Source organism: Sorex araneus, chromosome X (assembly GCF_027595985.1).
Source record: "Sorex araneus isolate mSorAra2 chromosome X, mSorAra2.pri, whole genome shotgun sequence".
Classification (NCBI taxonomy): domain Eukaryota; kingdom Metazoa; phylum Chordata; class Mammalia; order Eulipotyphla; family Soricidae; genus Sorex; species Sorex araneus.
Genome location: NC_073313.1, coordinates 35,493,727 through 35,517,566, shown reverse-complemented (window position 1 = coordinate 35,517,566; position 23,840 = coordinate 35,493,727). Strand labels below are relative to the sequence as shown.

The following is a 23,840-nucleotide window of genomic DNA, read 5'->3' as shown; positions in this document are numbered from 1 at the left end:
TCCAGCCCCAGATTTATTAATCTTTCTGTCTGTTTGTTTGTTTTGGCTTCGGGGCCAACCCTGGGGTGCTCAGGGCTTAGTCCTGGATCTGCACTCAGAAATCAGTCCTGGCAGGGCTCAAGAGACTACATGTGGTGCCAAGGATGGAACTCTGGTCAGCTGTATGCCAGGCAAGGACTCGACTTGCTGGACTGTCTCTGCAGCCCCACAGGGAGTTTACTGCTGTGTGGGATCAGTTGCAAGTTGCTCATCCACATGCTGCCATGGTGTTACGTGAATGAAGCCTCGAGTCTGTTTGCAGCATTACTGGATGGGTGACTGAGAGAGAGAGACCTCTGTCCACGCTTTTGTGTCTTTGCGCACATACCCAAGGAATTCATTTCATTGACGCGTAGTCATTGATTTCCTAGAAGGGATCCCATCTAAAAATGCTTGCTCACAGGTATCTGGCAGGCGCGCTAGCTTGCCAATTCTGTCCCTCCATGTTTACTACGGGGGTGTCTTAATTCTACTCGTGGGTGCGCTCTTGGCATGCTTCTGGCTATTCTCGGGTTATTATTAGTTATTATTATTAAAGCTGTTGGCACAATGCAACAGCTTTTTCAATGGCTAAAGGGCAGTCACCCATATCTAGTCCTGGCATGGGTTTTCTTTTTCCTTTCTTTATAAACAAGTTAATCTTAATACCTGTAATATTCTTATTTACCAAATTATAGCCTTTGATTTCTTCCAAAAACTGAATAAGGAACAGTGCTTAAATAAGCCGTACTCATCTCAGCCTTATAGAAATACTATAGAACAATACCAGTGGCCCTTAGGTAATACCGCCAAATGCTAATGAAAGCGTTTTAAATAGTACACTATAAGAAACTGCAGTCTTTAGCAGTGATGGTTTCTTTCTTTTAGTCTAAATACCAAAGTAATACTTTCATAATAGGGCGCTTTGCTAAACGCTGTGTACATTGGGAGGTGATAACATATTGTGGTGTTTAGATGATAAATTGCATCGCCACCAGATTTTCTAAGATTATGTTGGAGGAGCTAAAATATCCACTTTATTTGTTTTAAAAAAACAACAACACAGTTTTCTAACATTAAAACAAAACAACTCAAAAGAACAAAATTGCCTTGGACTGAAAATTATTAATCCTTCTGGCACTTTTGGACAACTAGAGCTTCCCAAACATGTAGCAAAATTAACCTGCACTTCGGCCCTTAGAATTGCATCACTTTCTTGGATGTTTATCTGTGATTTATCAGGGTATCATTGTACTTTCATTAGTGGGTCTAAAGAGTCTAGGGACCGAGCCAGTGAAATAACTCAATGATTTGAGTGCATACTTTACATGAAGAAGGCCTAGGTTTGGGGCTGGAGCAATAGCACAGCGGGTAGGGCGTTTGCCTTGCACAGGGTCGACCTGGGTTCGATTCCCAGCATTCCATATGGTCCCCCGAGCACTGCCAGGATTAATTCCTGAGTGCATGAGCCAGGAGTAACCTCTGTGCATCGTCGGGTGACCCCAAACAGAGCCCCCAAAAAGAAGACCTGGGTTTGATCTCCTGCACCACATGGCCCAAGGCACTGATCTCAGAGCAATCCCTGAGCACCAAACCAGGAGTAGATCCTGAGCCCAACTGGGGGGTGGCCCTAGAATAAAAAAAAATTTAGCTCTCTAAAATTTAATGTTATCAGCTTGTTTAAAATGGGTGTCTATATTGAAAAAGTGTAAAACTGTAATCCTAAAACATACAGTATTATAAATCAGTGATACCTCCATATTTTTTTAAAAAAGACATTCCATATCCTACCTCAAATCAAATACGGTAGGTGCTTTCTTAATGATCCACATTGTGTAGCACAGTACACATGTTTTCCATATTTTTGTTCCTTTTAAAAAGACACAGAGTTGGCTTTCACTATTTGCACATGAAGAATGTTAGTTTAGATATTAATTATTTGGGAAAAGGTGGTCATTTTTAAGTATGGGAATTAGAATCTGAATTCTTTTGGCTGTCTTTATTTGTGTCTCTGTCTCATGGAGTAGTGGAAAATGAATGCCACACTGACGGATTTGGGTCAGAATGCAACTTAGCCAAGAAAACAAAGTTTAAATTCCCTCAGTAATGGTTTCAGTTTTCCACTTCATTTGCCACATGCAGACTAACTTGAAAAAGTTAAGTATGTCATTTGAGAGCTGAAGAGATGGTTCTGCAGGGCTGGAGTACAGGCTTTGCATGCAGGAGTCCCAAGTTTGATCCCCTCAGCACTGCATGGTTCCCTGAGCATCACCAACTGTGCCCCATTCTCCCCCCCCATAGCAAAGCTAAATCGCTTTTGAAGATAAAGCATCCAATATTTAAGGAAATATCTTATTGCTTAAGTCTATAGTTACTTTCTTTGTATGCCCACCATTAATAATATAAAACAGCAGCACCGTTTTGATTCACTATCACTGTCCTCCCGTTGCTCATCGATTTGCTTGAGTGGGCACCAGTAACGTCTCCATTGTGAGATTTCTTGTTACTGTTTTTGGCATATCCAATACGCACGGGTAGCTTGCCAGGCTCTGCCTTGTGGGCGAGATACTCTTGGTAGCTTACCGGGCTCTCTGAAAGGGGCGGAGGAATCGAACCTGGGTTGGCCGCATGCAAGGCAAACACCCTACCTGCTGTGCTAGCGCTCCAGCCCCATTTTGATTCATTCTTCATATATGAAGATAACAGCCTTTCATCTGGACCGAGATGTATGCAGCTGTAATCTCAGTTGAAATTCTTAAATTACACTTGATGGAAAAAATTAAATGCCATAATCTCTGTCAACCCGGGTTCGATTTCTCCGCCCCTCTCAGAGAGCCCGGTAATCTACCGAGAGTATCGAACCCACGAGGCAGAGCCTGGCAAGCTACCTGTGGCATGTTGGATATGCCAAAAACACTAACAACAAATCTCACAATGGAGATGTTACTGGTGCCCACTAGAGCAAATCGATGAGCAACGGGATGACAGTGACAGTGAATCTCTGTCAGTGTGAGCTAGCTGGGGAAGAGACATAGGTCTTCTATGAAGAGATGAATATTTAAGGGAATGTGAGTTTGAGACGTGACTGGAACTGAGCGCTCTCCCTCCTTACATATGATTCACCCCAATATTTCCAATTCCCAGTGACTGAATCACCTAGTTAGCATTCTGGGTTCTCATCAATGTAACGAAAACAAAGTTAAACATGTTGCTATAGATTTGTTCCACGTGTGAATAAATGTATTTGAAAAAACTGAATGTTTTGGGAAATAAAACTCAGGGATGACTCTAAGAGGAGCTGCATGCATCAAGTTAAGTAAAAAAGTACTCTTTGAGGTTGAATAGTGATTTTCCTTGATTGATCCTCTAAAATTTACATCAAAATAGCATCCCAAGGTAGAAATATCAGTACTTTAATTTTTGAGAGCATTGTAGAAAATTAAGACTTGTGCATTCAAGACATTAAAATATATCTAGGGCAATACTATGCACCCAAACGATGGGGGTTGAATTTATGAAGTTAAAAATCTGTTTCTTCATATTTTTTGCGTCATATAGAACTTCTCGTTCTTAAGAGGGACAATTGTTTACTCGGGGATTTGCACATACAGTAGAAATAATCTCAGTATATAAACAGTATGTACAGAGACGAAGAAGTTAACCAGTGTTTGACAAGCAAAAGATTTTGCAATAAGATGGATAGAGGAAACTCATACTAACCTTGGCTCAAAGGTGTGGAAAATGAATCATCATTAATATTTTTTTCCTTTCCTGAAAATTGGGAATAGAATCTGACCATGAAGTCTCTAAGGAAATGTGAATCCTTCGGTTTGGCAGTTAGAATATGGCCCATAATGCACTGGCAATTTCAGACTAGTCTCATAGTTAAGACTGCTAACGTAACTCAGTCCAGTTCTGCAGAATACTAAAGCATTTATCGGCAGGAGAACCTCACACCAGCTAATAAAAATACTTTGAAAGAGAACTGGAATTTAGTTCCTGAGTTGCATATTAATGTTGAACTTAATGTTATACCTAAGTTCTGCCCAATTTTTATTCTGTAACTGCAAAGGAAATATATAACATTATACGTATATGTATGTTTTTCTGCTTTTCTTAGTCGGAAAGACTAGTAGCACCTCACTTATTGCAAGCCCTGGGTACAGTTCCGATGCCTCTTGCGTGTGTACTTGGGTCAGTTTTGCCAAAATACTTTTGTAAGTGGAAACTGACACATCACATGGCAGCGGATTTCAGGTTTGATTTCCCGATTGAAAACGTTCCTCTCAGCCTATTGGAGTCTTCAGTGGTTTGGGGTCCACAAATGTACATTATTTTTTTCAGATCTTTTCATAGATCTTAGAAGCTTATTAACAGCTTTCAAATCAGCAGGCTTGGCATTGAACAATAATCAGTTTTAATTTTGTAGGGCATTGCTGTTAGTCGAATAGCCCCATGGCCAGATGCTTTATGTTCACAACCCCACCAGAGTGTCAGTGTGATCATTTATAGAAATGTGTAAAACTAATACCAAGTAATAAATCTCCCAGGCCTCTTAACACCTCATCTGACTAAGTACCGCAGAGGGCTCTAATTGAAGAATTAAGATTGACACTGAAATTAACTGATTATGCAAACTTAAGTATAGTTGCTTTTTAAAAACAACAACAACAACAAAAGAATTGCAACTGAAAATTGAGAATTACTTAGCAGTTTAATTTTTTAGACACTGACTATGGCAAGTGTTAGCATAAAAAGCTTCTAAGAGAAAAATGATCAGTGTAGAGACATATGACTATAAAATTGTCTGAGTCCTATAGGGTCAAGCAAAACGTGGTATGTGAATATATATTCTTGTAAAATTCACATTTGATAGAGAAGTAAGATCTGAATGAACATGGAGCCTCACCCATCATTAAGGAACATTTGTAGATATAGAATACCTATAACAGTGCTTTTTTTTTACCTTTTATGATTTCCCATATGCTAATGTTCCTCAGTAAGAAAGCAGAGAATAGTTAACAGCCCAAGAGATCTGCGTTGCCCCAGACTAGGGCGCACCTCTTAGGCAGGCCCTAAAATTTGAACCAAGGCGTCTCTCTGTCTCTGAAAGACACAGTGCCTGAAGCACTGTCATCAACTGCAAGACATCTGGTGCTAAAACTTGAAAAGTGTTCCGGGTCTCCTTGGCTGTGCTAGCCTTGTGGAGCCACTCTTTCAGCTTCCTGATTGAAGTCCGACTGGTCAGTGAGTTCAAACTTTGATCCTGGGCAGCCTGCCTGAGTGAATCATTCCAAATGGATATAATGGTGCTTCCAAAAGTTGGCACCATCCACCAAAGATAGAGTCTCAGTACTTGAGTGAAGCCCCAGCTTCCTGTGAGGACAATGACCAACGTGGCCCACTTCTTGGCTCTGCTGGGAAACAAAATGGTTTGTCTCTTGGAGCAACAGAACAATCATTCGGCATTTGCTATTTGAGCAGGCTTTTGGTTACGGACCAAAGGGAAGGGTAGCAGTGGCACAGCTGTGGTGATGTTGGCACCTTGCCTCTTTTGAGGTTAGATCCAGAATGAGACTTCCATTAGCCACAGCCTCAGTACTAAAAATAAATACAGGACGTTTAGAAGGAAATCAGAATTGGTTATGTTCATCCACTTTACAGAACGATTTCCTGTGCTATAAAAGTTTCCCTTCCTACTTAATTTCTAGTCCCTTTTAGTATCTTACTCTCCTGGTGGCTTCTCTTGCATTTTATTGCAAGGAAAAATTTAACATTACAAGAGTTTAAGATTGTGTGCAGTTTTCTTTTGTGATATTGGATAGGCACCAGTTTATGCTTCTATAGTATTCACTTACCAAAGCAAACATCATCATAAAATAGTTATTGTTTAAGGCTTTTATCCAGAAAAAAATTAATTCAACATTTGAAACTGGCATGCAAAATATAGACCAGAGTCAGCAAACCTGACATGGTGTTATAGGATCAAAAACAGCCAGCCACCTGTTGGTATAGATAAACAATTAAGGGGACACAGCCATGCTCATTCATTGACATTGTCAATGAATACTGACGTACTGAATAAGACAATATTGAATACTGATAGTTGCTATGGCAGTTTTCATATACATAACGTTGAGGGACCTGAGGCATAATACAGCATGTAGGGCACTTGTATTGCATGCAGTCGACCATAGCATGCACCATATATGGTGCCAAGTCCACCAGAAGTAATATGAGCCCAGAGCCGGGAATAAAGCCTGAGCATCGTTGGGTGTAGCCCCCAAACCAGATCAACCAACCAACAAACAACATAAGAGTTGGATACTGTGGCAGAGACTGTGACCCACCCACGGAGATGAAACTATTTGCTATGAGGTCCTTCATAGGGAAAGTTTGCCCTTTATTTCCATGTTAGTCTAACCTTACAAAATGTAAGCGAACATATACTGTTGTTTGGGGTTTAAAATACAAAATGTTGAATGTGTGGCATCTTGTACCTATTTGACTATCTGAAAGAGCATATTCAAACAATAGCAGTCTATTGTACTATTAAGGTTTTTTTGTTGTTGTTAATGAGTGGCTAACGTGTTGATTTAAATAATGCCAATACTTTGATGTTTTCTTTTTCATTAAAAATCATTTGGAGGAAGTTGCTAAAATAATAGTCATTTCAGAGTCCAACTAGAAAGTATCCAGCATAAGCTCTTGTAAATGCTCCTGGAATTGGATGAATAATTGGGTTTTATTATTTTCTTTGGATCCCAAACAATAAATATATGGTCATTCAGAAATTTCCGTTTTTCAGTAGATTTCTCTTGTATTCAAGTTCTGTAAAATTGTGCTATGTATAAACTTTTTCAAAGAAATGCAGAGACTTTCAAATGTAAGGATTATTCTTTCAGTTTTTTTAAAATTCAGAACTCCATGCTGTTATGAAATGAAAAGCTATAGTATGGCTATTCATAAAAAACTCTTGTTGAAAGCTAGATGTGCCTTAGTTTAATATGTTTAAGGCTTTGTTACAAAGAAAATGGCATTAAAAATGTCCTCCAGTGTCTTATGATTCATCTTTACATTTTAAAGATGTTCTATTTTCCCTTGTTTGTTTGCTCATGGTGTAAGTCCTTGTTAAGTTCTCATTATGTAGCCAGAATTTATTAGAAGTACTGGGTGCAGAAGAGAATACTTGAGGCAGGGATATACAAGTATAAATGAAAGAAGAAAATATTAGGGTATTGTAGGATCTCCACTCATCCTTTATCCTATGGTGGCAAAGAGTATGCTTTGGAAGCTTTCCGGAGGGATAATTTCAGAGTGCTGCATCAAAATGTGATGAGTTCTTGACTCTGAACAGAATCCATTGCAATTTAACCGTAGATTAAAAACTCTTTTCACTTCTTGCACATGCATTAAAGTGAGGTCCAGGAGAGGCAGCATGGGACTTGCAAACAACAAACCACCAAAGAATATTTTCCACAGCATTTTCTCTGAATGGTGCTCTCATCCATTCCGTTTACTTCCTTAGCAAGAGTATTTTGCTCTTCAGATTCTTCACGTGGGCTAGTTTTCTTTCCTAAGCAATGATAAACACATTCCAGTGAGCTTCGCATTTCCCTAAGGCATGGAAGAACTTAAGAAAAGGGCTATAGTGATGAGAAGGGCAAAAAGCAAATAAAAACTCGGAGGATTAAGACAGCCCTCAAAGGAATGTATTGCTTCTACACACAACAACTTGGATGAGTATCAGAGACATTGAAACCAGACTAAAAGTGTCTATCCCTAGCTTACGAACCAGACACAAAAGGGTTCCTGCAACTTGTTTATAAAATATAAGACCAGAGATACTTTTATATTGATTTTTTTTTATTGATTGATGGTCAGTGTCCTTCAGTAGCCTGGGTGGATGGGTGATTATTATTTTTTATTAAATCACCATGAGCTACACTTAAAAAGCTTTCATGTTTAACTTTCACTTATACAATGATCAAACACCCATCCCTCTACTAGTGTGCATTTTCCACCACCAATGTCCCCAGTATCCCTCCGCACATCTTGTCTCACCCTTCTCCCTGCCTCTATGGCAGACAATTTCCCTCTTTTTCTCTCTCTACTTATGGGCATTTTAGTTTGCAATGCATATAATGAGAGGCCATATGTTTGGTCATTTATATACTTTCAGCACACATATCCCATCCCAAGCAATCCCTCCAACCATCATTAACTTAGTGATCCTTTCTCTACCCCAGCTGCCTCCTCCCACAGCTCATAAGGCAGGCTTCCAACCATGGAGGAATCTTCCTGGCCCTTGTGTCTACTATTCTTGGGTAATAGTCTCATATTATATTTTATATTCCACAAATGAGTTCAGACTCTCATTCATATGAGAAAGAACAACACACAGACAACAACTCAGGAACTTCATAGACTCAAAACCGTGCTTACAAGAACAACTAAACAGGCTACTTGAATGCAAGATAAGCCCGTCGTCTACATCAAACTTTGGCAGAAAGATGGGACAAAACCCCTTAACAATAATCTCTCAACGTCGATGGGTGATTCTTGACCAGTAAAGGGCACTAGGGAACCTTCTGGGTGTTAGAACCTTTGTTGCTCTCACTCTGGATGGGGCTATCTGGGTTCTTAGCTATATAAAAAAATTCATCACCATACTGGAGATAGAGCTCAGTGGACTTAAGTGGTCCAAAGTTCATTCCCTGGCAATGCATGGTGCCCTTAACATCACTGGGTACAGTCCTAGAGGCCCTCAAGTCCGTGGGCCTGGGCAGTATCTTTTCACCAGCCCTTCAGACCCACATAGCTGGACTGAGAACCACTGGGCATTGCCTCTGAGTCCCCTAAACACTGCTTGGAGGAAAGCTTCTGCACCCCAAATTCATGCTTTATAATTCAGTAGAATCACTGTATCACTGTCATCCCATTGCTCATCGATTTGCTCAAGCGAGCACCAGTAACGTCTCCATCGTGAGATTTGTTGTTACTGTTTGGGGCATATCAAATATCTTGTTGTTACTGTTTTGGGCATATCGAGTACGCCACGGGTAGCTTGCTAGGCTCTGCCGTGCGGGCGGGATACTCTCCGTAGCTTGCCGGGCTCTCCGAGAGGGCCGGAGGAAAACTTAACAGAATGTTAAATAATAATGATAGTGGGGCATGGGAAGGGCCCCTCATTTAAAATGAAAACTTAAGAGAGTCGTGGTGTGGAAAGCACGGCACACTGGTCGAAAATCACTGCTAACCTTAGCATGGAAGGCTTTTCTGAATGACATGTATAGTCATTTTTGTGGTAAAACATTTCAAATCCCAAAGGATGCTCAGCATGCAATAAAATCATATCTGTTTAGTGGCACCAAGGTGAAGGAAGGCTGCTCAGGGTAGTTCTGGGGGTTCCTTGCGGACGTCTCGTTTAAAAGCAACGCCTTTCATTTTTCTTTACAGATTGGCAGATTGCGACTCTGGCTTTACTCTTGGGCGGTGCGGCCATCATTCTCATTGCGTTCCTGGTGGGTTTGATTTCTATCTGCGTAGGATCTCGAAGGCGCTTCTACAGACCTGTTGCTGTCATGCTTTTTGCCGCAGGTAAATACGCTCCTGGCTTTGAAAGCCGCATTGAAGTTTCAGGAATCACATCCTCCTTTATCATGTGGAAGCAGTGTGCAGTCGCTGCAGTCCATACAAATTGAGAAGCACTTGTTATATTTTAAGGTGACTTGGCTACAGGTTGATCACATTACTAGTTTTCAGCGTGGGAAGCATTTCACAGAGCACGGCGGGAATTTATACGCTTCAAACTAAAACACAAATAAAAAATAGTTCTCGACAGGGCTGTCGCCTCTGGAATTTCAGTAAATGTATTTTCCAACAGTCGTGTTCACATTCCTTACTGCCCCGCTTCTTTTACTGCCCCCTTGGTGACCTTAAGGCAACATTATGATTTTTTTTCCTGACATGAAACCTGCGGGGGGGGGGTGTGTGGAAATTTCCAGTGGATGTTCCCTTATAGGCATAAATCTTTTTTGTAAACAAACACGGTTATATTGAAAAATCATAATGTATAACTTGAGCCAGCAGTCGGTTCCATCAGATGGGGTCAATTGCATACTCGTTAATTTAACAACCACCATTCTTTGAAAGCACGGCTTGAATTAAATATCAACCAAGATTGTAAACGGAGTTTCTACCAGACGTTGGGGAGCTGTTTTGAAAAGGGCCTTCTAAGACTCAAAGCCCAATACAATATTTGCTGTGAATTGTAATTTTCGTTTATAAGAATATCCTTAAATACATTATTCTTTTCGACTCAAAACTGAAATATTCTTATGGTGCCTCCCATTTACCCTGTCAGTCATATCTGATTTGAAGACTGCAAAATAAGCCCCTGTGACAATAATGAAGACACTGACAGAACCATCTAGACTATTAGATAGATTTTTTTTTTAAAGCTGTTTAAAGACAGGGATAGATGAAATTTCTCAGCATTTTGAAGGGTAGTTGGAGCCCACAAGAAAAAATCCGAAGTGTTCTGCTGCCCCCTGCTGTTGGAATTGATCTTATCCCCTTGAAAACTGGTTGTGTTATGGAACAGAGGTTCAAAAGGCTGAAGAAATCTAGACGTGCTTCTAATTCAAATGTCTTATGTGACTTGCTTGAGATGATATAGTAGTTTTGGGCATTCCTGAGACTGAGAGACTGCTGAATTTTAAACTAGTGGTTCGTGTGCAGCTGACTCCCTCCTGAGTGCTTATTATGGATTGAATATTGCGTTAACACAGCTATAACACTGACTGAATAAGTAGCTTCGTGGATATTTGATAATAAGATAGAAAACACTATTGTAAAGTACTTTTATTATAAAGTATTTTGAGGTCTTAGACAGTTACAGAGCATCATTTTTGTTGTGTCAGAGATCAAATCCAGGTCCTAAAACCTATAATAAGATAAACTCCTTCTGAGCTATATTGCTGGAGGACTTGACTTCATGTAAATAATCTCATGTCAATAGTATGACATGTATTGTGTCATAATATTGACATATATTACATACAATAATCATGTATTGTGACATGAACGTTCACCCAAACATGACATACCACTGTTCGTTCATTCCCTGTTTTGCTTCATAGATTAGTAAAGGATCTTTTTCTATTTTTAAAAAATAATAATTAAGATGTTTTAATTGTAGCATAAGCATATCTTTGCAGCTAACATTTGCTAACATGAGATTAGATCATTAATAATTTGTGATAAATTGTTCTCAAATGACACACCATTCTTTAAAATTGGAATAACATTTTGAATAAATTCTAGAATATTCAGATGTTTCCGATATTGAAAGGAATTGAGATGTTTCTAGACAGTTCACTTCTAAATATTCTGTATTGTGCTGTGCCCAGTTACTATCACATTTGGCTTTTAACTCACCATAATATAGCATATGGAGACTCTCTATAAAGAATTCCACTTATGACAACCATTTTAAACTTGCTTAGAAAAACAATTGGAAGTTTTCCCCTTTCTCTTAAAAGATGTGTGCTTTTCCGACTTAAGCATCAATTTATGGAAATACGGAAATAAGTACTGATTGTAACAGAAAACACTGTGAATGAGCATAAGTAACAGGTAATGGATTTGGATAAAATAAAGATTTTGATTTAGTTCTAGCTACCACAAGTATTGGAAAATTATAAAATAATGAAAAGAATCCCTACAGCAATATTCATATGTTGTTATTCTATCTGCTGAGGCCTAAAATCATTATTATGCTGCTACAATTTAAAAATGTGCTTGTGCTGAGATTTAATTTCCTTCATTCTCTTTTGATGCTGTGTTTTACGAAAGCTTTTCTGGAATAACCATTAGTTTAGTTTTCGCTCTACGTATAAGGGAAGTAAAATCTAATTGGTTATTTGAAACATTTCACAAAAAGGTTTCTCTTTTGCCTCCAAAGCCATTAATGAAATGATTCCTGTAGCTTATTTCTGAAAAGATATTCACGACACATAATAATACATTATTGAGTTGGGCATAACATTATCAAAGTTGGAAAATTAGTCTTCTCAAAACAATGCTAGCTAAAGTTATGATATTTTTTATGGATTTGTGTGTGTGTTTGTATGTTTTTCTTAGTAAGCATACATTTTACTGGTTGTTTTCTCTCACTTATAATACAGTTTAATGATACTTTGTAACTGTGATTTGGGGTTACCTCCCCCTTTTTAGTTATCTTGGGCAGCTTTGTAAATTGTCTACATTGATTCTTTTTTCAAAATGTTTCTTCACCAAATAATTTCATGATATTAATCTCAACGAAGAAATATTTGGGACTCCGACTTGTAGTACCTAAAATCTAAGCAGAAGTGACAGGAGCACTTAGAAGGCTCTCTACACAAGACTTTATTCAGTACCGGGTACTGAGTTGTACCAGTACTGAGTTTTCCCTGGTACTAAGGTGTAATAGTAATAGTTGATTGATGGGTTAATTTAAGTTACCTGCTTAAATTGTGCTTAGAAGAGCCAAGAGCGAGCCGTTATTGCAGCCCCTTTTAAAACGTTGGTTTGTATTCCACAACAGTCTCCCTCTCTGATTTTACAAGTCTATACTCCAGAATAAAATGCTTATAAAATAGCAAGACAATGATAATGTTGAGCACAGTCATTAACTAAGCACCTGTGAGATGTCACACTGCTAAACACTTAGCCTATGCTGTCTCGGACATAACAATCCTGAAATTAGGGCTCTATTTTCCTCATGTTATCAGTGAAGAAAGAGCCTCACTAAGGTTGAAGGAATATTTCCGGCTTGTTCAACTAGTATGGTCCAGACTATACTATACAGGGTTTACATTCAGGGCCTCTAGAAGACTTGAAAAGAAAACCCAAGGGACGATCTGTGAGTCCATCTAGCCTTGAGTATGTGAAACAGGTAGAAAAACAAGATCAGTAAAGATGAAGGAAAACAGGCATCTGGAACTACTAATTCCCTTGCTAAACTTGCGAAACTATAGTGGGAGTTTATGCTGTACCTGCAGTTAGTCTTCCTCTTACAAGGAGCGCTTGAAGGAAATCAGCACTTTGAGAGGGGAAGACCCCAAACTGATGGGTGTATGCAGCACCGCTAAACCTTCATTCCAGGGAGATGTGAATGTTTCCAGTACCACGGAGCACACGTGTCTTTTGTCTGTAGCTGACAACGGTAGTCAGTACATCATGAGATCCTGATCAGTACTAGCTAGTTCTTACTTCGGACTTAGTGAAATCAGAGGGCTTGTCTCTTTCTGGATCTATTTTATTATGGTCTGCTTTTACAGATCTTTTATGCCATGTCGGAACGTAATGTTTGTTTATTTGAGAAGCCAAAGCCTTTAATACAAATTGCAGAAAATTCTTCATCTTTTATGACTCAGATTTTGAATCACAGAATCCTCGGAAATTGTATTATTGGGGATGTTTGTTTTCTGTTTCGGACGTTTGTTTTCTATTTTATCTGCAAAAACAGTCTTCTGTAAATGATTGCTTGGAAAGATGAATGTTCTTTTAGGGTCCTGCAATTGCTTTCCACCTCTCGGCTCCCTTTGATGGGGGAATTATGGTTGTTTTTTGCAGCCCTTCTCACCACAGGAGATGGTTAGAGGTATTTTGAGTCTAGATTTTCACCAAAAACTAATACCCTGCTTTGGTTTCAAACTGAAGAGGTGGTATTGTCTTCACTGGTCTTAAGATGCCAGCACTTACTCCCCATGTATCAATATCAACCCACCACCTGGGGCGAAAAATTTAGTCTGACTGCCAACAATTAATTTCAGGTGTACTGCTACACTTTTAGAGGTTACAATTTTTAAAAAATGGCTTTGGTGACACACCCAGCATGCTCAGGGATTACTCCTGACTGTGCACTATAGTAATGATTCCTGGCAGGTTTAGGGGACCATATGGAATGTTGGGGGTTGAACCCAGGTCAGCTGCATGCAAGGCAAGCACCTTGTCCATTGTACTATCTCTCTAGCCCCTATTGCTTTTTGTTTTTATTTGATCTTTACATTTCCTGGAGAGCTCGTTTGGAGGTTTTGGAGCAATAGCACAATGGGTAGGGCACTTGCCATGCACGCGGCCGACCCGGGTTCGATTCCTGCGTCCCTCTCGGAGAGCCCGGCAAGCTACCGAGAGTATCCCACTCGCACGGCAGAGCCTGGCAAGCTACCTGTAGCGTATTCCATATGCCAAAAACAGTAACAAGTCTCACAATGGAGACGTTACTGGTGCCCACTCGAGCAAATCGATGAATGACTACAGTGCTACATTCTCTGACCTTTCTCTTGATTGATCTCCCCTTTTTTCATCACTATGCACAGGTTTCCGTGCTTTAACTCCATCCGTCCTCTACACTTCTCCCCATTTCATCTACCTAGCAAGCCACATCTAGGGCAATGGTTCTAAAATACAAATTGGGTTTTGTCCCTTATCTCTTTCGTTTCCCCAAGTCGGGCGGGCATCTGAGATTTGGAATCAAGTGCAGGTACTGAAGCTGGGAGATAAAAGAGGGATCTGGAAAGAGAGGTGGGACAAAAGCAAGGCTGCCGGCCAGTGGAGTAGATGCACTAGCAGGCCAATTGTCACAGTAAACAGCTGGAATTTCATCTTTCTGGAAACCAGTGTAGAGCACACACCTCAGAGTTATCTCTCTGGAAGCACAGGAGAACTGGGGTGTTCATAAACCAGACCCTAAGGGTCACTAGAAGGGCTGCTGGTGATGAGGGCAAGAGAGCAAGCAGTGTTCATTGGTCCATATGCCAATGCTGCCCAACAGCAGTTCTCGCTCAGCAGGTTTAGTGGACCGGAGAAAAGGCACGGAAAGAAATGCAAGGGCTGACAGGGAAAAGGCAGGCCAACAGGTACCAGGGTGTAAGGTGATAAGGAGCAGAGGATTTGGATTAGACGACAACAACAGCTACAAGTAAAAGAACCTCTAAGGTGTCTCCCTATGGCAACCAAACTGTATCATTTTTATAACAACTAAGCCTTTCCATATAGGCGGACACATCTCTCCATGCCTGTGCCCTTTAGTCTGCTCATGTCAACTATCTATGGCAAACCTCTCTTACTGAGCTGTATCCCTGGTGCTCACCTTTGTTCTCCAACTAAATCCTAGCCAGCCTTCAAGAATCATTTTATAGGGTATTGTCTCTGAAATAATCCCTTTTCCTCCAGGTAGAATTGGCGCTTGGATTCTCACCGGGCTCAATCAGTGTGTGTGGGATGGACTATGAGCAAGCCTCTATTATTGCTGCTGAACACATTCAATTATCAGTGTGTCTGTCCCCACCGTTGAGCATGAAACACCCAAGGGCATTGGTTTACCCCTTTACACCAAAGACTGAATGTTTATTGAAATATTGAAATACCCCCTTAAAAATGTTTGAGTGTTCAACTATTTAAAGGTTTTTGTCAATTTTAATATTGAGAACAGGGGAGGATATTCCACAGCTAACCTTAGAAATCGGGTCAGAATGACAGCTTAACAAGCTGAGCACAAGCTTTGCAGGAGGTTAGGATTTATGCCCCAGCAACTCATGGTCCTCTGAGCACTATCGGGAACAATTCCTGAGCACTCCTGGGTGTGACTCTTTTCCCCACAAAAAGAAACCTAGGACCAACACAGGAACGGCACCACTGAGTCCTTGTTATACTTCAATCTACACAATTCAATGGTTGGCAGCTATATTGCCTCTTCTTAACAATAAGCTCCAGATCCCCCTTCAAATTCTAAAATGCTACACTGCTTCACGCATGATGCTTCTGAGGTAAAGCACAGAGATAAACCATGACTCATGCCTATTATGTTTCACTGATTACACCAAATTAAAAGTATAATAGTATTTGCATGCGTTCTCAACTCCTTTGCCCTGTTTTTCATTTTGCTTTTTTGTCCATTTTGTTTGTTTCATCTACAAAAGGCCAGGCATTATTTTACTTGCAAGTGTATATTTCTTAAGTGGAGAAAATTATTTACAAAACTAGGGTTATGTCTTTTTCACAGTTTTACCATTGCATGCATTTTTCTCCATGATTGCGAGGAAAGTAAATTAATCCAGAGACATTAAATTGTTTTAGGGTAATTTTCATCTGGCTGAAACACAAGGTTATAGTTCCAAATGCTATTCAGGAGAGTAGAGGCCCAGTGACACCTATCGGAGTTATATTTCCAATTTTCCAGTAGAGCAAAATGATCCTTTGTATTATACTTGTGTGACAGAGGCCAAATCTTCGCTAAATTAAAAAACTTTGAAATGAATAGTAAATGCGTGCAAGGTAAACACTTCACATCAGGAACTAGCTGACTCCCCAAAGAAACATTGAGAGGGTAATTCCCATGAGTTCCTTTGCCCAAACTTTCCTAGCCACTGTCCATCAGGCTGACTATATCCAGACCCTTCACCATGGGTCCAGGGCCACGCAGAGACAGGGCTCTGACTCTGCAAAGGTGCCCTTTCTTGCTCTCTTAACGACAGCTCCACTTTTGCATTACTTTTACCTGCCCCCGCCCCCAAACCATAGTGATCTCTCTCCCCTCTCTTGACCCTCCCGGAAGTCTCAAGTCTGTGCTCAAACACTTCCCCGGTCCAGAGACCTTGTCCTCCAATCTGAAGAGCAGTTAGCATCCCTAGCTTGTTCTCTTGCATGCTTGTACTTTGCTGCCCTTAGCAAATCCTGCCATGTTCTAAATTTTGTAATAGCTCACCTACCCCTGGAAGTAGCACTTTTATTACCAAAGCCTTAAACTGTGCTGCTTTAGACAGTGAATGAATTCATTTGTAAATGAGGAAATGAATTACTATTCCTAATTTGCATTCTTGCTTCAGACATCTCCCAGCAGGATGGCGGGTGATTTGATTAGTGACCAGATTCTAGAAACCTGAAAGAGAAATACCTCTCCCATTTTAGGAGGAGAGTATCAGGGGCTGGGAATCCAACCCAGGGCTTCATCTGTGAGGCATGTGCTCTATCACTGAGCCACATTCCTAAGAAATCACTTTTTTAAATAAAAAGAAAGAGTAATTTGCAGTATTTTCCCCTATAGTTCATGGTTGGTATTAATTGACACTAGTTCCAAGATGCTCAAGGCAGGAAAGTATCCTTTCCCCAAAAAGGTGCAGAACCAGCTGAAAGTTTTTCATTTTTAAATAATATGTATTTAGCACTCATTGGCTGGAAGTGGATGGTGTGGTTCTACAGTATGCCATCAAGTTGTCCTAAAAGCACTTAATACTTTCTCTGAGGTTTTTGAGTTATGAAAAAGGTCTGGTTTCTATTTTGAATGTCAAGAGTCTACTTTTATATGGCACTATTCATCCATCCTCTTAGTAGTAATACAGAAGACTGATAGATCCGAGCTGCCCCAGGGCAGTGTTGAGTTCTGAGGCAAAGGAAGAAATATTTGGAATTCTGTCTAGTTTCAGACAGGTCACTTGACCCTTCGGACCTTAGAGAAGTGATGATTTTGAGAATTTGTACTCTTGCAGATTTTTGTATAGTTCAGCAGCTTTATGCCAGAGATAGATGACTATTATGTAGATTTTTCTAAAAACATTAATCATATGAGTAATAATGATCCCTTACACATACCAAGAATAAATGAGACTAGATTTTTAAAGCACAAAATTTTAGTTTAATGAAATACAGCATCCATTTCATAGCTCTTTTGAAAAAAGTGTAACTTATTCTCTGTGTGTGTGTCTCTTTCTGTCTCTGTCTCTGTCTGTCTGTCTGTCTCTCTCTCCCTCTCTCTGTTTTGGGGCCATACTCAGCAGTGCTCAGCACTCAAGGGTCACTCCACTCCTGACAGGGCTCATGGGACCTTATTGGGTGCCAGGGATAGAACCCCAGGTCAACCTCTTGCAAGGCAAGTGCCCTGACCGCTAGGCTATCTTGCCTGTCCCAATAAAGTCTTTTTTACTATGAAGTTTATTTTTGATCTCTTTAACTCTTATATTTTAATTGTTTACATTGTTGTTGCACTTCTGGAATTTAGGATTCGGGTTAAATAATTTTCTCCAAAAACTTGCTTTATTTATCACCGATAACCAAACTTTTCATGAAAAGACAGATAGTAATACTTAGGACTTTTGGGGTAGTTTAATTCTGTTGCAGCCACTCTTCTCTGTCACTGTAGGGTGGACAGTTAATAAGTGAATAAGTCTAGTTATGAGCCAGTAAAAATGTAGTTTTCCGGTCTCTGTCTGTCACATTGTACTGTATCCTTAATTCTCAGTGAGAAAATCACCTACTTCTTAAGGTAGAAACTATCATATAGTTGAGAACGAGTCAGAGACGTCCCATAAATTCTCATTAGATTGATTTAAACTAAGTAGAAATTATGTAATTGTTGACTCAGTGGGAAGATACTATTTTGAATGGAAGATATCATTTCTTATGTAATCCAGCTTTTCCCACATAAATATGCCCACAGGATAAATAGCCACCTTAATTTTCAGTATTAAAAACAGTGGTCCCCTTCCTGAATGATTTACTTCATTAGGTGTGACTCACCACCTCTCCGCTTTAATCCTGACTGAGAACTAAGAGTGAACCAAGAATGAAGAGCTAAGTTAGTAGCCACCATTAGCTTATGTTATCGGGTACCATTATCTTCCATGCCTTCAACTTAATTCTTTGATGAAAACCGATGTTATCTATTACAGCTAAACTAAAGGGTATAATTCGGCATGGCTTCTTAAAGACAATGCCTTTCGATATCATTTTGAAAGATGAGATGGAAGGAATGTGAGAGGAAAGGAATGAAAATAAGTTTGGATCAGACAATTATAAGCAAAGATATCAAGTAGGACTTCAAGACTATCAGGCTGAATTAAGAGGGATAGAGCGTGTTAAAGTGGTTGACACTGCCGCCTCCCCCCCTCCACCAATCCAGAGGGGTAGTAGTAGAAACCTGGGTGCAATTGGAGGACACTTTCTGTTTTTTCACTTAAAGTAGACTTCTGGGGTGGGGGTGGGAGTGCTATTTTTATTTTCTTCTGAAAAGAGGGCAGTAGGCCAAATAAGTTGGGGAACTTTTGATTTAGAGAAAGAATAGCAACAAAAACATGTCATAATTCAGTTTCTTAGGAGAAATGAATTGGAAATCTTAGTTCGACAAGAATATAAATAAATAACACAGGTTTCAGCTAGTATTGGAATAGCTAACCTATAAACCTGTAGTAATTCATAGGTTTAGTGTAGTGGAACAGTTTAACTTAATAAGTATTTCTTGCTATAATATACATGTGTTTGTAAAGTGTGGATCACTGGTTGATCTGTTTGTATAGATTATTGTATTCTAATTATTCCATCAAACTATTGAAACAGTGCCAATTATTGAGGATAATTCTTAGTATATTGTGAAATAGTGTAAATGGGAAAACACTAATATTTCTAAGTAAATCATCTAGATAATGATTTGGATTTTATGATGAAAAAATCATTTTCATGTATATGTGTGTATATATTTCATCTTATTTCCTATAAATGACATTGTTCTAATTTTGATTTGCTTTTCTTCCAGTTGTTTTGCAGGTTTGCAGCCTGGTCCTGTACCCAATCAAGTTCATTGAAACTGTGACCTTGAAAATTTACCATGAGTTCAATTGGGGTTATGGCCTGGCCTGGGGGGCAACCATATTTTCTTTTGGGGGTGCCATCCTTTATTGCCTGAACCCTAAGAACTACGAAGACTACTACTAGAACCAGTTGTCTACAATTTTAAAAATCAGCATCACCATCCAAAAGAAGAGTTCTGTCTGCATCTTTTCTATCTCACTATTTTCTAAAACACTTGTGGAACATCAGGCAGTTTGTTCAGTTGATTTAAGATCTTTTGCCTTTTGGCTGTAAACATCATAACCAGCTTTTACATCCATTTTAGGGACCTGCACAAATTAAGAGAGCTGATTAGACATAGGCAAATGCTGCAAACTTCCAATATGCTGGTGTCATTTTTCTTGACAAGTGAAGGGTCTATATGACAGCAACTGTTATGAGAAACTAGTTGGAATGAGAAATGCCTGAATCTCCTATTGCCTGCAGGGGAGCAGCTGGCATAAGCAACATTTAGAAGTTTCTTTGCACTGACATGGATTCCACTGTTAGGAATCCTTATTGCCTGCTTATCCCACCCAATGACTGCATTGGCTGTTGGTTATTTGCTTGAGTATTCTCTTGGAAAGTGAACTGCCTTTAAGCATCTAATGGGAGTTCTGAATGTAAGTGGTTAATGGTACACATTCCACCTTCAAGAATACTCTATTATGTGGGAGATTCTGCTCTGGCAATCAACATCTCCCTGGGAAGGGAGCCACATGTGCTTTTCATTACATGGTTAGAATTTGTGCCTCAGCCATATCTAGAATGAGGAAAATTTGAGTCTCTCTTTTGCCTGAGGCAACTAAAACCAACTGTGCATGAGTTGCTTTTGTCCTGAGTACCCTTTAAATCATTTACCAAACATTGCAGCAAACAACTGTGCATATGTAACAAGCTTCAATATTTTTATGGATGGTAAACATTTTAGTATAACTGGTGATAAGTTGTTTCCTAGCCTTCCACATGCATTTGCCTATTACATGTAAAATTAATATTTGCTCTAGTGAAGTGATTTGAACACTAACCTTGTACACATTGTTAAGAGGCTTAGATTGGTATTTACACTTATTTACCAAACTGAAGTACATATATCGTAAAACTTTTGCTCTATGTTCTCTACTGTTTCCCTGGAAAGTTTTAATAGAATTATGTAAGAAAAATTGAAATGGTGTTAATCTGAAAATTAATGATTCTGTAAGCACTGTAGTACAAAAGAGAGTAGTAATTAGGATGATAATTTTGTTGAAAACTCATTAAAATAGAAGGCTGCTTTTTTTCAAGTACTTTAAATGTCTTCATTAAAAATAAAGGAATTTAGTGATAGATTTCTATAGACGTCTAAATGTCTCAGTAGAGAAGTAGAATTCATCTGATTATCATCTGGTCCTCTGAAGTTAACTAATGGGCTAACTGATTTGTGCACACAGTTATGAGGGATTTACGTTCTGTGAATCATTTTTGTTGACTGTTCAAATGGAAGGAAATATCAACAATAAGGAATAAGTTTGATTCTGCAAACTGGTGTGTTGAAATCCTGTTTAATATACAAATTTGGATAGTTTAATTGAAAACATATTTTTATATCAAATATACAGTTCTAATATAAAAGTTATAAATAATTATTTTTGTTAGCAAAGACACTAAAACAGTATGTCCTGGTTTTAGCCCTCTTACAGAAAGAAGCAGTAGAAAAATTATTTGAAGTGTACCTGTGTTCTATCATTGAAAATCTGTTAAGAGCCAGGACCATGTCAATAGTTTTTAATAATTTGTTTTACCTCCCTAAGCAGAGCTCTGCTTCCAGCTTGTATTAAGACTTGTTGCCAAAACAACCAACCAAACAAAAACTATTTTATTACTCAGATACTTTAAAAGAAAAAAAAACTCTTGTGGCTTTTCTATAGAATTGAGAAGTAAATATAAAGAACCAGGTTTATTCTTATTTTAGTAATGACAGCAAAAGTGACAAAATGAATCCTAGAGAGTGACCTCTATTAAAGTATAGATTCTATATGGAACCATTGACATACTATGAATTTTTTTCAGAAAGATATATTAGTATTGTAGAACCTTGAAGCAGCTTTCTTGAGGAAGAGTAAAATTTGGGCCAGGCTATCTTACAGTTAATTACATATTGTCAGAGCAGCATGAGAAATATATTTGTTGGAGAGGGATTTTGGCTCCTAAACTCTCTTGTGAGAGACTCTCTTTATTCCTGAATAATAGGAAAACCATACTTTCGTGCTGATTTCACTGAGGCACTTTTCTTAGTGGAGGATGCAGTGTGCTATTAAACGAGGGTCACATCTTGAGTCTTACCACGGTTTGAGTCTCTGTGGGTATGACAAGCGGGAAAGTGACAGAATTTGTTAAAGGCTAAGGCACACATATCTGCAGTTTATTGAAAAGTAAATTTCTTAATATAATTTCCCCCATTTCTACCATATCTCAGAGTTAGTTTCATTACTAACAAGTTCAGCAAATAAAAATTATGGCATTCCAATGAAACAGTGTTTTGTCAATCAGAATAAAACACAAGTGAGTTTTTCACCTACTGTAACTTTATCTTGGCACCTTTCCGTTTGTTTGATGTTTTCCTATAAGCAAAGCTGTTAACTACAGACCCATTGTTTATCTTGGAGAGAGAGAAAGAGGGAGAGAGCGAGTAAGATAGATACACATACATATAGCATAAAGTACTCAGCAGGGCTAGTTATTTGGATTTCTTGCACAACTCTTTAGCGTTTTGTATGTTCAGCGTGTACATAAATACATAAAAACATAAATATAGAGAGACCTATGTGTTTGAAATATAAATGATATATATGGACTAGCATGTACCTGTATATTGTTAAACATGCAATGAACTGATTGGTAAGTGATGTCTAATTGTATGGCTAGCAATGTAATTTATTCAGACTGTATTTTTGTACAGAGCAGCGCACACTAACCTATGCCTCTGTGTCCTCTTTAATGCCTAAAACTGTGCCTAGAATTTTCATCTGTCTTAAAAAATAAAATATACTTCATGCTGTTCATGCTATTAGTTTATCTATTGCTGTTCAGTATTTATTATTTTTAAGTATATGACATGTTTACTACTTAAATATGAATTCATGGTATTCCAGTTACTTTTTTAAACAGTGTTCTGGGAGAAAGCTGTTGATCACTCCAATGGTTTTGAGTTTGCAGTTCACAATTGGTTCTTTATTTCTTGATTTTTGTAGTTGACATGAAGTTATCTGTGTAAAACGAAAACAAAAATAAAAGTGACTTCTCGAATGTGGCTTGACTTTGTGTCTTCTCTGTAGATGGTCACTACCGAAAAAATGTCTTCATTTTTTTCTAGTAGCTTTTATTAGAAAACACAGCTTACTATAACATGTTTGCTTTGTATTCAAATTTTTGTAGCCATGTTTCATTTCAACTTTCCTCCCAAAACCCTTCCTCTCCTCTACAGCTGAATTATGTGAACAGTATAAGAAAGAATGTTAAGGTCTTTCTAAAGTTTTTAAATGCACAGAAAGGTACATTTCCTGTTCCGTCACCTGGATCTCAACCTAACGTGAAATTCCCTTATATTTTTTGTCGAAACTTACCTTTGGCTCCCTTCCCTCCAGAGAAGCCCAGGTTCGTTCTTGAATAGCCCATGCACGTTCACACTCTCGTTTTTGTCAAAATAAAACTATTTTGGAGCCAGAGCAATAATATAGTGGGTAGGAAGTTTGCTTGCGTACAGCCAACCCAGGTTCAATCCCTGGCATATGGTTTCCACAAGCCTGCCAGGACTGATGTCTGAGCTCAGAGCCAGGAGTAAGCTCTGAGCACATCTGTGTGGGGCCCCCAAATTAAAAATAAAATTATTTTACTTTCAAAACATAAATAAAATGCACAGAAAGAGATAAAGTGTAGGCTAATGGTTTTCCTACACAGAAATAGGAATAGTGAGAATGTTTGATATTCTGCTTTGTTCTTTGTTTGCAATCTTGTTTTCATCTGGTGAAGGTGTAAGTAAAGCACGCTCCCTGTATTATTCCTGTTTTATCTTTTTTTTTCTTTTTGGGTCACACCCGGCAATGCACAGGGGTTACTCCTGGCTCTGCACTCAGGAATTACCCCTGGCAGTGCTCAGGGGACCATATGGGATGCTGGGAATTGAACCCGGGTCG

The 23,840-nt window shown here is 38.9% G+C and overlaps 1 protein-coding gene across 1 annotated transcript in view; it reads left to right on the top strand.

Moving 5' to 3' along the window:
* TMEM47 (transmembrane protein 47) overlaps positions 1 to 22,957 on the top strand; it is a 29,292-nt gene extending 6,335 nt beyond the window's left edge. Inside the window, exons 2-3 of the mRNA XM_004612431.2 lie at positions 9,478 to 9,618; positions 19,595 to 22,957. Of these exons, the coding sequence (XP_004612488.1) occupies positions 9,478 to 9,618; positions 19,595 to 19,773 (320 nt within the window). The 3' untranslated portion in view covers positions 19,774 to 22,957. The remainder of the gene's footprint in view (positions 1 to 9,477; positions 9,619 to 19,594) is intronic.
* Positions 22,958 to 23,840: the final 883 nt, after the last annotated feature.